This window comes from Sylvia atricapilla, chromosome 3 (genome assembly GCF_009819655.1).
Source record: "Sylvia atricapilla isolate bSylAtr1 chromosome 3, bSylAtr1.pri, whole genome shotgun sequence".
Classification (NCBI taxonomy): domain Eukaryota; kingdom Metazoa; phylum Chordata; class Aves; order Passeriformes; family Sylviidae; genus Sylvia; species Sylvia atricapilla.
In genome coordinates, this window is record NC_089142.1 from 45,910,960 (window position 1) to 45,928,797 (window position 17,838).

At 36.6% G+C, this 17,838-nt stretch overlaps 1 protein-coding gene across 1 annotated transcript in view; it reads left to right on the forward strand.

Annotated features, from left to right (window-relative positions):
- SLC16A10 (solute carrier family 16 member 10) overlaps window positions 1–14,706 on the forward strand; it is a 63,955-nt gene extending 49,249 nt beyond the window's left edge. The window contains exons 4-6 of the mRNA XM_066315250.1: window positions 9,956–10,099; window positions 11,599–11,827; window positions 13,024–14,706. Coding sequence (XP_066171347.1) covers window positions 9,956–10,099; window positions 11,599–11,827; window positions 13,024–13,259 — 609 coding nt within the window. The 3' untranslated portion in view covers window positions 13,260–14,706. The remainder of the gene's footprint in view (window positions 1–9,955; window positions 10,100–11,598; window positions 11,828–13,023) is intronic.
- Window positions 14,707–17,838: the final 3,132 nt, after the last annotated feature.

Sequence of the window (17,838 nt, forward strand, 5' to 3'; positions counted from 1 at the left end):
TTTTGTTCCTGTTCTTTAAATAAGAAAAGTAGTCTTTTTCACTTTAGAAACATCATGATTAACAGGAGGACTTGCTGATATGGATTAGAGCTGATGCAGACTTTTTTTGCCAGATTTGATTCCTCCCCCTCACCTTCTGATCTGTAGTGTAGATTCTGTGTCTTTTGTGTGATTTAACTGTTCTACAACTACTTTACCACCTTGGAGTACCTCTTTAAATTGAGCCTTGAGGATGACTTGGCCTTCAGCTCTGTTCTTTATGAGCTGTCTATTTTGGCTTGTCTCTGCCTATTTCTTACTCTCTATCAGTGATGTGCCTTTTTTTTTTTTTTTTTTTGTTAATAAGAGATCAGATTCTACTGTGTAAATTCAGTGTGTTTGAACCTTTGTCCTCTAAAATATGTGCCAATAAAAACTGTTGTCTTGTGCAATCAGCTTGGAGAATTGAAGAGCCAAGTTCTTGTGAGATCCTCTGTAATTACAGCTTTCATAGGAACTTGTCTGAAATTCTTGCTATGTAACTTGGAAGCTGTATTTACTTCTGTATACTCTGGAAGTTTTTGAAACTTATTTAGGACAAAATATTCTATCTGTTCTATCTATTAAGAAAAATTGACCTTTTCCACTTGTAAACTGTACCCTCCCCAGCCAAAAGCTTTGGGTTATTAGGAAGAATTATACTGGAAAAATATAAAGGGGGTATAGAAACCACCTAAGGTTCTTCAGGCAGATCTGAGGTGCTATACTGGAATAAGTGATATGATAGTCAGGATGAATCTCACTGCACTGTTTGATGTTCTGCCCAATGAGACCCTAATCATCATCCATAACATTTCTTATAAATAATTCTGTAACTCTTCAAGCCTCCCCTGAGGGGAGAACACACTGATGTTGTGTTCCCTAAATGTTGTTAGATGTGACATCTCTAAATCACATTTGAGAAATGAGTGTTTTAGCTTCTGCCCTTGTCCACAGACAGTGGCAGTGGCTCTGTATTCTCTGCAGTGGGAGACTTGCCCAAGGAGACATAGTAGAAAGGATTCACCTTGCAATCTGTGAAGCTGTTCAGGTTTTGCATTGTGTGTAAAGTCTTAATTCTACACCTCTCTCTTCCCTTTAATTCTTATGCCCCTGGATTCCTCAGTGGAGACAAATGGAAGCACAGAGATAGATGTTTTCCTCTATGTCTGAGGGCAGAGCATGGAGGAGAGTCCGATGTATATTCTAAGGACTCTAGTAACCAAAAATCTCTAAACTTTAATGTACAAAGTCTGCATATCCACAGTAAAGAGCATACACAAAACACATCCATTCTTGTAAGGTAAGTAGTGTCTGTTTTGTGAACCACCTGTATTGTGTCATAAATCTGCTACTTTTAGAATGTATGAAATAATGCTGAATATCCAATGGGTGTGTCTGGATATTTTTTAAATTCAAACTGGAAAAAAACTAGCCTCCATCACTCCATTCACTTGCTTTTATGGGCTGCTGTTCAAGAAACCTCTTCATTTCTTCAAATCTCCTACATCAGTAATTTGTCTGAAGTCTACCACGTCTTTTATTTCCCAGAATCTGCTGTTAGTCTTGTAATGTAGGAAAGTATCTTTTAAATTATGTCTAGTAATTAGCTGTAACTGTGTGTCAAACAGATTTCTCTATACTGTAGGTATTCTAAAAAAGCTAAAACTAGGTATAGCTGTCTATTTTAGCACTATTGCTTTTCTCATCAACTTAATCTGTAGTATTTCTTTCTCCAATGGAAGACTAACAAGACACTGGTTTTGTAAAGGTCTGATGTAATTATTAAGCAGATATTGCTGAGACCCAGAATCTTCAGTAGCTCCCCATGCTTTACTTGCTTTTCTAATCTTTGCATTTATCTCCCTTCAGATCTCAACATCTGCTGCAGTTTGACTGCCCAGGTTAGTGAAATTTTCCCCCTTTATCCCAGTTCTATTTTCCCATTTTTCTCATTATCCTATGCACCCATTTCTTTTCCAGTACTCCTTAATGTTGACCTGGAAGTATTTATTCTTGGTTAGATTGTCCACTTTGGACATTGGGGGTGGTGGTGGGAAAAGAAATAAATTATTTCCTAGTTTATACTTGTAATTGCTATTGAAGCATATTTTAGATATGTTTTTCAAATAAGTAGTGAAGACAAATAAATAATATAGGTACAGAAAGAACAGAAACGAAAAAAAAATAATAAAACAATGGTTTTCTGGGGTTTTTTAGAAGTAAAAGTAAATGAAATAAAAAAAATAGCAGGTATGCTCAGGTACAAACTATGTAGTGACCCTGAAGGTTAAGAGCAAAGCAGTCTTCCTCAGGTCCGTGCAATTTTGGCAGGTTGAAAGGTCTGAGTTTCATTGTGATTTCCTTTGTATCTGTCTCTAACAGAATACTACCTACTAGTCTGATATAGTACAAACCATTCTGATAGCAGATGGAGTGTATAGTTCAAACTCAAAGTAAGTTGCAAAGTGTTTTATCCTTTTTTTAAAAAAACTTTTAATGCTATTTTAATTATAAACTCAAACTCTTGTTTTTGGACACTTGAAACATCTTGACTTGAACGGAACTCTTCAAACTCTTCATGTGCTCAGAAGCCTGAGATCACAGCTGGTTTTGCCCTGCTGTCTTCATACAAAGTAACAAACACTCATTGCCAAATTCCTTCACTCATATACAGACCACCTTTTCCGTCCAGTTCCTGCCCCAGGAAGAGCTGTATGGAAAACCTCTTTGCTTTTTAAGTCCTGTTCAGACTTGTGAATATCTTACCATGTGTTTTGAATCTTCTGTTGAGGAGGTCTTAGAACCAGCTCTTTCTATTTGATTGTTGGAATTGTCAAGCTCTGAGCTATTTTTCAGGTTCTTTTCTGATGATTGAGTTAAATTTTTCATTACTACTGTGTGAAATATTTCCTAGAAAAGGGAGAAGTGGTTTTGGATTGCTCCAGGCAGGGGGGAAAAAAGGGAGCATAAATGTATGTATCCTGAGTAAGGACTGTTACTCTGTGGAAGGAGGAGAGATTATCATTGTCATCTTTTCCTCAGGATTTAAATGACAATTTGACTACTCAGTTCAATTTCTCAAGGCCCTGATCCAGTAGATACTTGGCAGTGTATTTAGGACTGTCTTGAAGAACTGAGACAATTGAGGGCTTTCTTCTGTTCCCAGTAGAATGAGTCTGGTGCTTCACACAGGTTTGTGAAAACTGAGGGAATTATGGCCATGTCCACAAACAGATCTCTAATACTGAAATGCTATGGATGCCCTGGGAATTCTGTGGTGGTTGAATAGAGGTTTGAGAATCTCTTTAGATTTTACTTGCCTTGGGCTTATGGTTTAAGGACTCTAGTTTTGAGAGATGTGATACAAGTAGCACAGGTGCTATTGTTGAGCAAGGATGTCAACCTCTCTTAGGACACGACAGTAGCATTGTACAGTATTTGTACAGGATATCCTAACCCATTGCTTTGATATTCCATAATTTCTTAATCATCACATATCATATAATGTCCTTGGTTTTAATTAAATAAGTTGTAAACTGATAACATTTTATTACATTAGTAAATGCCACAAGGATTTGAAAATAATTACTTAAGTTTTTACAGGGGCAATCAATGCAAGTGGTGATGTTAGAAAATTGCTTCCTTCAGCCATAGGTTTCCTTTTAATCAAATGTTGTACAGCAGAGTTTTACCAAGCTAGACCTAAATTAAGAGTTTTTAACTTGTAATACTCAGTAAGTATGTATCTGTGACTATTCTAAGAGATCCAACAAATCACTTTGGGAATCATATCTAAGACTTGGAGGTATGCTGGTACTTTATCCAATTTACTCAGAGGTTTTTTTGACCACCAACTTACTTTGATGTAGGACCTTTTAAAATAATTCTTTTAAAAGTCTTTATTAATAAGTCATGCTTATCAAATTTGTTTGTTGCAAGGTCTTTCTTTTGTATTCTGTACACACGGTCCATGTAATAATGAGTAATGAGTAAAACAGGACATTGAGGCCTTACTGTTACTGAGCAGTATGTAAAGGTCGTGTCATGTTCAGAATCGATGTATTTAATTATTCTTGCATTAGATATTTATGCTAAACTGACTCATAAGAATTATGTTTGAGACAATTCCTAAATGCTGGCCAAAGTCAAGATTTGTTACATCCACCCTTCCCCTCTGTTGGCAATGTTTGCTACCTCTCATGTAATAGAGAGAAGTTAGAGAAATTAGGGTTGATTGTTTTCTTTTTTCACCCACAAATCTGTGTTGGTCCTTAGTTTGTGATATTACCTGTTAGATGTTTAAAAATAGTTCTGTTGTTATTCTGGAAATTCGAATTAATGTGGTTGACCTGTAACTCTCTAGGATGTCCTGACAGTAGCTGATTTTGGACATAGCTGAGATTTGAGAGTAAAACAGGCCCTGGAAACACAGCTTTAGGCCAAAAGAAACAGATAGAACTGAGACTGTAAAATATGGATTGTAGTCACAAATAGGAATAGTTAAAAAAAATGTTTTAAAAGGTTGGGTGTTATCACAGAATTTAACTCTTGTCCCTTGTGTACATAACACTTTAATTCTTGAGGACCCCTGACTTTATTCTGCATCCTTTTGCTCAGTCACTGTGAGCTTCAAAAGATCCGTGTGTGCCTTATCTGTCTTGCTGCTGCTGCCCAAGCCACACCAGGCCACTGGTTTCCTTCACATGCTCTTTAGGATAACACTAACAGCTCTGAGATTTTAAAAAGTTGTTATTACTATTGTTATTATTACTATTATTATTATAAGCATGTGGCTTTAGAACTAGCTTTTTTTGGAAAAAAAGAAAAGAAAAACTCAAAATTATTTTAACTGTGTGTCAGCCTTGAGTATTTCTGAATTTTTAATGCTTGGGGGTTTTATGTTAAATAGGCTTAACAGTTAACCTGTTAACTGTTGTATTCAGTTTTACTTAAGAAATTCAGATTATGCTAGTTCTGAATCTTCATGATGTATGAATTATTCTGTTTAATCTGCTTTACTCAGTGGAATAAGAGAAAAATTCCTTATTGGCGTGTAGTGAATCACCTTTGTTGGATTATACCATTTTCTGACCCAGAGATGGGGCAATTGAGAGGCATTTAAAAAACTTTTATTCTATTTTCAGTCTCATGTGAAGGGTGAGACAATATAGATGTTACAGTTCACGCCATCATAATCAGAAGCTAACTATTTCATAATTACAATACATTATAAGTGTTTCTTGGCCTATTAGCTTTTGCTACACAATGCTGTTAATGGCTTAAAGCTAATCATCTAAAATCACCCCTCATGGGGTGGCATTTCTAAGTCAGCATTTCTTATCTCAAGGTTTGCATACAGATGCACATTATGTGAGCCTTCTGTCGGGCTTTGAGAATTCTCTAGAAATCCATTTCCCACACAGCTTATTTAATTTTTTCCTTGTTCTTTACAGAGTTTAAATTGACAAAAGATAAAAATATTAGCACTGTTGGGGCAAGTGTGTAAGCAGGAATTATTTGAAGATGTGTATATGCGAATTTGTCATGCGAAGACACTTAGCTATAGTAATATTTCTTAGAAATTATCTCAGGATATTGACACTCCAAAATTGATCCATCTTAGATATTAGTAGTGCTTTTTCTGTCTCTTAACATGAAGATCATCTTTTCTGTAGAAGTGCAGGAGCTGCTGGCTCATTTTGCTGGTTTTTTTGCTCACCAGTAAAAGTTTCTTTGGCAAATACTAGAAATCTATTTGCCTTAAATGATCTTCCTGGTGCCCAGTATTATAAAGCTCACTGGCAACCAAGTTTTTTTTCTGTTTCTCACCCTCCTTACTGCCATTTTTGTGGTGAGTCCATTGGTTGGAGAATAAACAGTGACTTATCCAGAGTTGCTTTATGCTCTGCTTTTTAGCACTTTCTGAAACTTCCAATCATCCAGGACAGTTCACTGCAAAGAAAGAGATCACCAGTCCTGGCTACAGTGTTGATCCAGCTGATGGGATGGCCAGGGTGCTACCTGGACCTGGTGGGGCTACTTCTCTCTGGCCTGGAGATAAATTGCATAGAAAATGAGAAATTTATGCACAGTTTGTTCTTGTAGCCCGTCCTGGAAATAGATTGGGGGTCTTTCAGGGCTCTTAGGTCCTGATTCCACCCTGCAATCTGTAGTGGCTTCTCGACCTCTTTCCTGTGCTTGCATCGTTCTATCATGCTTATCTCCAGGAGCCAGAACAAGGACATTTGTCCTGGAAACATGCTGCCCTACCTTTGTATGGCCCTCTTCTCCAGCCACACACACTTCTTTTCCACAGTATGTTATTGCCAACAATCCTCGGTTGGCTCCACAGCTATCTGGCTATCAGTGTTTGAGACATGTACATGAGCCCCTTATCTTCTAGGCTTCTACACACCCTCAGCTCTTTCAGAAAACTTAATTTAGAGCAGTTAATAATATTTCTAGTATACAAATGGTACCAACAATGCTCTCTAAGCATTGCCCTTTATCCTTATGCTTGTTTGCAGTGAAAGTGTCAGACAGCAGGACTTGCATCAGTAAATGAAGGAAATGGGGTTTTAATGTGATCAGAGTTTCCTAGGTTATATGTTGCCATTGGCCATCTCTTTTGGTCAGACAGGCTATTGCATTTAGCCTACTAAAGCTTTGCTTGGTTGGGAACCCTCAAAATGGATTTATACCTGGGAAGAAAGTGGTTGACAGAATTACGTCTTACTAGTTCATAACCACTTTCAGATTCAGGTTCTTTGTGTTTGGAAAAAAAAGGAGCTATGGCTTTGCCCAGATTGATGTTATTGATTCACTGTGTGAATGTAGCTGAAATGTGTGTGCAGTGAAGGGAAGGTCTTAGCAAAACCTGAGTCTTGTCTGGTTGGAGAGAGGTCAACCAAAATTGTGGTTTGGTTGACTACCAAAGTGACTGGGATTTCTTCTAGTCTCATTCTAACAGCAATGAGAATTTGGACAAGATCATCTGTGTGCATCACCCTGATAGTAGAGAGCACAGGAATAAAGGAAAATGCTGATGCCAGGGATGCATTCAGTTCTGGTCTCCACTGTCTATATATCTTTATTTGGAAAACTGGATTATACAAGGATAAATTACATTTTTAAATAATGAAGAAGCTGTGCTACCCTGGACTGTAATTTTACCTGAGCTAACCAAGTCTTCTCTACATTTGGAAAAATCACACCAGCAATTCAGCATGCACACAGGCCTGAGTGATGAAGCAGCTACAGTAGTGAGAACAGACACAACACACATTGAAATGCTTTTCCCTTTTTGTGCTGGGTCCCCATTTGGCTGCTGTAGACAAAGTCTGAAGAGTCGTATAATACTGTACGGTTCTGCAGTGAGGAGAGTGTTAATGCCTGAGAATGTTCACAAGCAATTCCTCATTGTAGGATTTTTGAGTAGTTCTAACAGCTAAAAGGCTGTGGAAATCTGAATCTATCTTGATCTATTTCATGAATATGTTTAACCTGCTACACTTACAGTACTGAATTGAACCTGAATCACTGTATGTTCAGACAGTTCATACAGCTTACACCTGCTGCTTACAGCTTACTTTAGTGACTGTGCCACTGAAGATTGAATATGCTGTTTTAGGATCTGAGCATCAACTCTGAGATATCAGGCCAGATTGATCTGGGCTTTGTGCACTTGGTCCTGAAACATCTCCAAGGAAGGAGACTGAATAAGCTCTCTGGACACCCTATGCCACTGCCTTCCTGAGGAAAAAAATTCTTCCTATATCTAGTTGAAAGCTCTCTTTAAGGTTATCGCATGCTTAGGAATAGTGGAAGCAAAAAAAACCCCAAAACCAAAACAAACCAAAAATTCCCCCCCCCCCCCCAAACCAATAACTAATTTAGATATTTTAAATTTGGGATGAGTAGTGGTTATTTTCTTGCTTAAGGAGTTCATTGAATCAATATTTTCCCTCTTTGATCAGAGTGGCAGCAATTCACCCCCTGTGCTGCTTTGAGAAATCCAGTTACTCAGTTGCAGGTGCAGGGTTAATAGTTATCTAGATACAGAGCTTTATCTTGCCTCTTGAAAAGCCTCCAGGGAGGGGATGGATCAGGCCTGCTGATTAAACAATCTAGAGGCTGCAGAAACCTCGAAGTGGTGGAACAGGTGACAAAAATTGCAAAGAACACCTTGCTTTCTTTCGCCAGCTGGGCCAGCAGGTGTTGACAGGCACATAAAGGTAGGGGTGGGAAAACTGTCAGCTTTTCCTTTTCTCACTTTTGGCAGAAAGGGAATAAGTAGAACAGCTTATCTTTTATGTTTAAATGTCATTTCAGATGAAAAATTACATCAGATTCTGTTCCCAAATGTGTCTTACAAAGCAAAGGAGAAAACAGAGCAAGCACCTGTCTTCAACTGAAGTTAGAAGTTTTTCTTTAAAACTAGAATAAACCTCCTTGGTTGGTTGGTTTTTTTTTGGTTTTTTTTTTTGTTTTTTTTTTTTTTTTTTTTTTCCTTTCTTTTTCTTTCTTACAAAATCAGTTATACTGGACAAATTAATATTAGATTTAATAGGCTTCCTGTGACATGTAAAAAGACCCAAAGAGATTTTGTACTTTAGAAAATGGCTCTTACTCTGCAAGTCCTATTTTCTTGTTGGAAGAAAGGACTCTGCTTGTATAGTAACATTCTGGCCAGGAAAGAATTAAAACTATTTTGCTCTAGAGGTATTTACTAAAATGGAACTTTTTTATTTTATAGCTAAGAAATGAAGGTTCTCTGGCTTGAAGTGATATCATCCTGTGGTTACCTTGTCCCTCAAATGTTCTTACTACATCTTTACTTAAAATCACTTACTTTCTTCTGTTTGCTCTTTCACATCTCTGAACTTTTACTTTTCTGGCTCAGAACTACTTGTGAATGTGGAGATTGCAGGACTGTGCAAATGATTCCTACATCTTCTCATGCCCACTTTGGCACAAGAAAATGTAGTTTGGCAATTTGGTATTGCCAAGCATGTTCCAAAAAGCAATAGTGCAAAAAAATATCTTGTTTGTTATTTTCTGGTCTTTGGGGATGATTAAAAAAAGACAAACCAAAACCCCAAAAAACCACAGCAAAAACCACAAACAAGAAATACTGTGGAAGTAGAGAGAATATTAAAAAATCCAAAAACATCAAATCAGGCTGGTGATTTTTTTTTTTTTTTTTTTTTTTTTTTACCATGACTTGAAAAGTTGGAATTACTGGCACTGGTAGTTCATCCTGTTGTGGTCAATGGTCTGCTGTCAGGACCATCGATCAGTTGCTTTAGTTTTGCTGTAGTTCTTCAGGCTGAAGTGGCTGATAAATCATTCTTCCAGTCTGCCCTGCTCATTGCTGCTGTAGCTGCACCCTCTCGTGGGAGCGCCTGCTGTTGTGTTTGGCACTGCAGCTGGCTTCTGCCCCTCGTCATCCTTGGCCCTGGACATCATGGATGTTGGGATGAGACATTCTGGAGGGCCTGTTCTACTTCCACTGCCTGGTCTCCTGCGCTCTGCTTCTTCCTCTTGCCCTGAGCTATGTTGCAAGATTGGTGACCCCTGTGGCTTCTGTGTTACTTTGAATCTATCACTAGTAACTTAAGAGTGGTTGGAGAGAATGCTTCTAAGTTGTTTTATATTTTTTAATTTTTTTTTTTTTTAAATTGTTAGGCAGAGCCTTCTTGTTTTCCTGAATTAAGTTGATTAATTGTGGATAAAGCAACAACACATTTCAGATTGCTTTTATTGTGTTGCACTAAATTCTGCATTTAAAAAATCTTTAAAAGCAAAGTAAGTCGGATGACCATTTGTAGCTGAGTTTTTAAGTCTGACATTGACAGATGACTTCTATTTGACTCAAGTTTTCCAAGGTCTATCTTTTTAATTCTAAAGCAAATTTATTTTCTGTTTTAAACAGATGAATCATGTAAAAGACAGATTTGGTGACACTGCGCCAGAAGAAGTGCTTCTGTTGTGTCTAGGCATTACTTCAGGAGTTGGCAGATTGATCTTTGGCAGAGTTGCAGATTATATTCCTGGTGCAAAAAAAATTTATTTACAGGTATGTCTTTATTGTTTCTATATTCTGTCTGAACTGTGGATTCTGAAGGATTTGGTTTTGGGTACTATTGATAAGTAAGCAAAATTAACTGATTGGAGGTTCAAATTTCAGAAGTTTCAAAACTCTAGGAAATTCAGTGTATGGGTTTTGACACTAGGAGACTTTGGTGCAAAGTTTATGAATCTCTGATTTTTGTTTTTAGTGCTAAGAAAATGTCTGTTTCCTGCTGGCTGTTTTCAGCTGGAAATGAAAGAAATTACTGTTCTTTTAGCATGTGAGTGAGAGCCTTCGGGGATTCTCTAGATTCTGCTTTCTCTGTTTTATCCCAGATTATGATTTCATAACAGTTTTCCCCAGGCAGGGGAAAAAATTTAGCTATGTTTCTCTATTAAGGATTTTGGATCTCTTGATCTCTGACAAGCACCATTTTGATGTCAAATATGTTCTGTGCATAGTACACAGGGATATGGCCATGGCAATAGGAGATGTGATTAGTTGAGATTTTGCAGAAAGAGTCCCAGCTTCCAGAAATGCTAAAACTTGGAGATGAAGAAGGATATACACTATTTTCCCTCCATGTTCCTAAACGATTTTTTTTTTTTTTTTTTTTTGAGAAACTAGCAGTGTTGGTGTGGGATTTTGGAAAAGCTTTAGTTCACTTTCGTATTAGCAACCAGGCGGTGTTCTCCATTTGGTCTCTTAAAACGAACAGCAAGGGAGGCATCTAGTGGGGATTGTGTGCACTGCATTACAGAAATCAAAAATTCTTAGGAAAGATTTACCGTTCTGCTGGAGTATTTGTTGTCATGGATAAATTTAGATTCCTTGGTATTTTATTGCAGTTAGGTGGAGCATTGGTTTCCAGCACTTACATATGGATGGTGCACAAGCAAAACTGTTACTGCTTTTATTTTCTTTCTAATTCTGCTTCACTTTGCGGAAAGGCAGTTTTATTCCTTTAATTCTAAAACAAATAAATAATCTAAGATTCTATTAGAAAATCTTTGTAACTATATATGACTACAGCAGTACATCAGGACTTTTTTTTCCAATGGAAAAATGTAATGTTTTCACTTCTGTTGAATATAAGCACCCTGAAATAATCACTTATAATACTGATATTTTTACTTACAAAAGTGAGGAGTCTAATTACAGTATTCCAGATATCCTAATCTTTTAATATTTCTGTGACTTGTTTCTCAAAAAATATTAGTGCATAAGAAACGACCTTACACAATCACTGTAGGACAGTGGATTACAATTGCATTTGCAAAGCTTGTGAAATGGGCAGTGGAATTTCTTTGCCTATCATGAGTTATATGTTTGTTTTATCTTAGTATGTAACTTCTGATGCAGTAATCCATGGAGACTGATTATTTTAAAGTAAATACAGGCAGGCAGTCTAATTCACTGCAAATGCAAGGAGGTTCGTCTGGTCCCTTATGATTTACAAATTGGATGAAATGCATTTTTATACTTTTTTTCTTGTTCATATTTAGGTGGCCTCGTTCTTTTTTATTGGGCTGATGTCTATGATGATTCCACTGTGCAATGTCTTTGGAGCTCTGGTTGCTGTCTGTCTCTTCATGGGCCTGTTTGATGGGTGCTTCATCTGCATTATGGCTCCTATTGCGTTTGAGCTCGTTGGGGCTCAGGATGTCTCCCAGGCCATTGGATTTCTGCTTGGACTCATGTCAGTGCCTATGACGGTTGGTCCACCCATTGCAGGTGAGTGCAGGCAGGGTTTGTAGCTCTGTAAATGTGTTTTTAAATGCGTTTTTGTGTTTGCATAACTTTTTGGCCGTGTTTCCCATTGCTTCATCATGTGCAGAGCTTTGATATCAAAGGCTTTCTCTACGTGTGCTTGAGAAGATACAGTAAATTTACCTGGTGCTCATGAGTTGTTAATTTATTACACTCTTCAAAGTTTGCTCAGTCTTTTTCATTGTTATGTAGGTGTAAAATGTTCCTTAAAAGAAAGATAGATAGGTTTCCAGTTGGATTTAGGACCTGACGCTTTTCTTTTCATAAAAGTGACAGCCTGTTGGTTGCTTGTTACAGAGGACCTCCAAATTAAAATATGAAAATTAATTGGATTCCAAAATTTGCTCATGTTGAAACCATTGTGAGGATTAAGGCTCCAGTCACTTTAATTGCTCCTCATAAGTAGGAATGGTGGCTTTATTCATCTTTTGGTGGGAGTCTGACAAAGTACAGGTTGTAAAGATGAAAACTTGGAAGTTCTTGGGAGATAGAAATAGCTAAAGCTGTGTTCCTCACCACTGATGATTTTCAGTGGTAATTTACCCTCATCTCTGGTGAGTGCTACTGAAAGGTACTTCATAAGATGAAATTGAACTATGCAGCATTATAAAGGACAAATTTTTAATGCTAGAGCAGCACAGACTTGGTGCTTCCTGATCTGCTTCCTACTGTCACAGCTATTAAGACTTAAATAGAATTTGACTAATGGGAGGAATTTGGAGTGAGCAATTAGAGTGAATTATTGGAAAAAACACACTTTTTAAGAAGGGGCCATAAGGAATGCAATATATGGAGTATATCTAGATTTAGAAGAAAGGGCATATTGATCCAAGGCAACTGTTACCAAAAGGTGGGAGAATTTCTGTAAGTCATGGCAATATACAGGTGCTGGAGAAATCCAAATGAGCAACTTTCAAATAGGAAAGATGGTGCTTGTTTTTAGTGGATGGTAATTAAGCAATTTTTAATTGTTCAAGGGGTGACATACTGAGCTTTTCATTACTACTCCAAATCAACTCTGGAATACCTCTCTACCTGCATGTTCACCTCTGGTCAGGTTCTAGTGATTATAATGGGCTTCTGAACCCGAAGCCACGACCGGTTTTTTGTAGATTCTTGAGATCCCTTTATAAATGAGTGGTAACTTTCTGCCTTTCCAGGTTTGCTGCGGGATAAGCTTGGCACCTACGATCTGGCATTTTACCTGGCTGGAGTCCCTCCCCTCATTGGAGGAGCTATTTTGTGTTTCATCCCCTGGGTCCACGAACGGCAGAAGTTGAAAGAGAGAGCAAAACCTGTTGATGGAGAAACTACTGAGAAAATGCTGGAACATGAAAGCACTTTGGTGTCAGACACAACAGAAAAGCCAGTCAAAGAACTGGATTCTGGCTTTTGATGCCTTTTTATTTTCCCCGCACCATCCTGACCTCCTCCTACTGAAGCTAGATTTCTACTTTTTGGCTGAAGATATTAATACGATACTGAAGTCTTGAACTATTGCTCAAATCACAAAACTGCTACAAGAATCTTTTATACCATTGAATGTTTTTGACAAGTTTTTGAATTTGATTTCAAGCCACATTTTCAAAGTATTTGAAGTTTTGTAGCTTTAGTGTGTATGTGCGCAGTGATTCTGTGTGTGAAGAGAATATTTTTCTAATCCATCAGAACTGATTTCTGGAAATGTGAAAGCTGTTTTTCCTTCACTGACCCAGGATTCTTCAATGATGTCTATGATCCATCCTCTGCAGGCACGCCCCTGGGTGTTTATACTGGATAATGTAGTAGCTCTTATGCTTGATCTGGTTTTTTTTGAAGTTTATCATGCTGTTTACAGTGTTTTATAATTCTCTATCATGAACACAAATATGCATCTTTTTTCTGAAATGATTGTTTCATTAGAAAGCTAAATTATTATACAACTGTTGAAACACTCACTTGTGTTTGCATTCACCTATCATAGTAGCCCAAAGAACATCAAGAAAGGCATTTTTGATGGGGTCAGGTTTTGAATATGTGCAAACCAAGCTCCAAGTGCAAACACTTTCAGAAGTTAAGCTGCTGAATTATAGATGATGATTATTATTATTATTTGGTGAAGGCAATACCCTTAAGATGCATGTATATAAATCTTTTTTCAGCCAAACCTCAGAGTAGTGGATAGTTTTGAAACTGTACTGACTAATTATTTGGAGCTGTATTGTGAATTAGGTTAAATTTCAAATTATTCTCAATTTTTTTTTTTTTTTTGGTAAAACCAAGACAGCTTTAAAGGATACATTCTAAGTGCAATACCAAGTTGGTTTTAATGTGGAAATACACACAAGCTATTATAACAACATTCAGCAATTAAAGATTTTTGCACTAAGTGAACCTGCAGGTTTCTTATAGGTCTTTATAGCTGTGCTCAATTTCCTGTAGATTATAGCAGGTATTGCCATATTTTATTCAAATATAAAGAAATGTCTTTGCATGTCCTATTTCTTGCTTAACATCCTAAACAAATGGCCTCATTGCTTATGTATTCTTAGGTATTATGCGCTGTTTGTCAAGTAAGTAACCTTTTTCTGAAAAATGTTTAAAAGCATAATACTTTGAGATGAAAACACTGCTTTTCAGTTTATCATAAAACACTTATAAGCACATTGCTTATCTGTGGACATGGTTCAGCAATCACTGGAATACTTAATAATTCTTCATTTCAGGTCCATTTAATACCAATAATTTTTGTTGCCTCATTTAAAACTGTCTCATAGCAAAGAGTAAACTAAATGTGGTCTGGACAAAATGTATATGTGTTTTTTTAATTAATAACTGTTCTTTACATAAACCATGGAGGCATACTGTTTGGTTGGTGGTGGGGTTTTTTTGTGTTTTTTTTTTTTTTTTTTTTTTTTTTTTTTTTTAAATAGCCTTTATTATATCCTTTATTATATTTTCTATTTTAATTCCTTTTTTTTCAGTATTCTAGTAAATTGCTCAGAAAACCCATATAAAACAGCAATACTATTGCATTAAATGTTTACACCTAGCAACTGACAGAAGTTCTTTAAATGTAATCATGCAAAGAATTGTAATTATTGTAGACCAAAGCTCAGGCTTTTATTTATATATATATATATATATATATATATATATAAAATTTTTTTTTTTGCAGAATTTCAATCCCTACTTTGCATGAGTGAGGTCTAAAAGAATTGAATATTAAAATGTTAGATGTATGTGGAGGGACTTGGAGGTGGGGGGAAAAGCCCGTCTGGAAAACTGAGGTCCCTTCACAGGTTCACTGAGACTTGTGCTTTGGCACAGTGTAAGTACTTCTAAAAATGTCATTAAAATATGCATAGTAGTGTTAATTAAAATTTCTGCCTTCATTACAAAAGTGATGCTGACAGCCAATGCTGCTCTTGTCTGGAGTGTTGCTGTAGAATGTGATATTCAGTATTATTTTCCATTTGGGCAATGCAGGTGTTGTTGGCTAACTGTGATAAAACACTCTGGTTTCCTGTTGTTTTGTTATGAAAAATTAGTGTTAATCATAGATCTTACATTTCATGTGTTTTCAGCCCTGAGTTTTATACCAAAACCAAAGCTGCTGGTTTTTTTTGTTTCTTTTTTTATCACTGATGCAATTTGAAATGATTGTGACTAGGTATCTTGGTGTAATTATGGTATCTTTCCAACTTGCTGCTCTGCATCTCTAAATTATCTGGGAGAGTATATACAATCATTATTGTAAAGATTTATTAATGACATAGAAATGCTATATCAATAGTATAGATAAATTATTGCCATGCTGTTTTAAAAAATAAAAATCCAAACTCTCATATTTGTAGAAAATTTATAAAAATCCCCAAACTAACAAACCAAAAAACTGCAAAAATCATGACCTCCACGAGGAGGATACAATGACTAATTGTTTGGGGGTAATTTGTATAAAAACCTGGTTTTCTGGTAAAACCAGCTAGGGAATGGGATGTTGGATGAGAGAGAAGCAGAGTTTAGGGGGAAGGAAGCTCTGCTGGTGTGATGGTGCTGGAATAACAATCCCATTTCTGATGCAGTGCTTGTTTTGCAACAATGCCAAAATTAGGAAGGCTCTTCAGAGAAGATAAAGTAAATTACTGTTTAAGAACTCTATTAGCATCTTTTCTGTTAGCTTGTGTCTGTGGGGCAAATGCCCAGTAGCAAATGCTCTTTTCTGGACCAAAGCATGAGGTGTTTATGTCCTAAAGCTAGGTAAGATGAAAAACAACCTCAAATTGTTTGTGCTGAGGCTGACCAACCACTGAGAAACTTACTGAGAAAGATATTAGATTCTGTATGCCATGAGGTTTTAAAAGTGAGGTTAGATGACTCTATAAAAAAAATCCCCAAACAAACTAAAACATTAAAAATCCTACACAAATAGCAATTATTTAGTAAACTTATTTAAAAAATATTTAATATTGTAGCAGTGGAGAAAAGGACTAAATATTCAATTTTAACTGAATGAATGCAAATAAGATTTTGTAACAATTTATTTTTAGATATGAAAACCTGTTCATGGGAAACCTGCTGAAATCCTATTTTGATGACCCAGATCATGCCAGCCTTAGTCTTGTTGAGAGTAGATTCTAAAATTAAAATAGTAACTTAATTCAAGAAGACCCTTAAATCACTCTGATATATCCCTCTCTTGAGAACAGTTCATATGTCTACTCCATAGACATTCTGTTTATAGGATACAAGAACAGTAATCATCTTTTCATTGAATATTCTCAGGGTAAATCTTCAGAAGAAAATGAGTAGAAAGAGGTTTCACTTAAAATGGCAGTGTGAAATTTCCAGTCCTATGTGGTGCTGTCATTTAATACACCAGACCCTGACTGCTCTGAAGAGTGTGTGTGTATCTATAAATACAGTGTATTTTGACCAGGGCATGCACAAACATTCTGCATCTCACTAGAGGAGGAGTGGTTCTGAAATGTGAGAGATGGATGAAGAAAAAGTGATCCCTTTCTCTGTGTGCCTCCCTGTTGACGAGCAGAGCACCAGTAGAGTTCAGGCCAGCCAGTGAGTTTCCAGTCATGTAAACTTTGGCATATGTGCAGTGTGCCTTCTAGTCTATATATATATCTTGTGTCAACAGCTGTAACGCTTTGGAAGTGCATATGGTAAGATTAGAGTGATTTTATACTAAAATGTTTGCTAATATTGACACCACTGACACGTTTAAGTATCTTTATAGACATCATATTTTGTATGTTGTTTTTGATATTAAAGGGTACATGTTTTGCTAGCCTTAACTCCAGTCTTTCAAATTCTGCTTTGTTAAAAGGGGTAAGAAATGAATGTTTAATGTTCTTCGTGGTGCTAAAGTAACTGTGATCAGTCTCAAATTATTCAGAATAAAGATGGTAGTTCCTAAGTGCCCCATTTGTTACTGCATGCATCATTTTTAGTCTTATTCTTATGTAAAGCTTGTCATTTTGAAATGTAATTTTGTTGTATTCTGATAGTTATTGAATTTAATGTGCAGAGTTTTTATATAAAAGTCTTTACAGCTTTTATTGCCACTGTAGTCCGACTGAAATGTCCTCATTACATTTGCTCCTAAATTAATATATGGTGCAACCCATTTCACTCTGATTGCACTGACAAACCATTTTATGACTAATGATCTAAAAACCTAAGCTACTGAGGTGCTTGTTTCTGAAAAATTTATCCTGTCTATTTTCCATTCTGGGGCTTAATATCAAACTTGCAGAAGCAATTGCATTCACAAAAGGCAAAAGGAAAATTGAAGGAGAGAGGGAAACTGGTAAAATAAGCTTGAGTGGTGTTTTGAAAGAATTCTGATTTTCCTTCATGAACTGCCAGTGTAATTCAGTGGGACCTTTAATCATTTACTGGCCTGCTGCCAATTTCCCTTTGACTTACCTTGGTGGTATGAAGTGTAAAGTGCTTCCTCACTGACAGCTTCATTAAGTCCC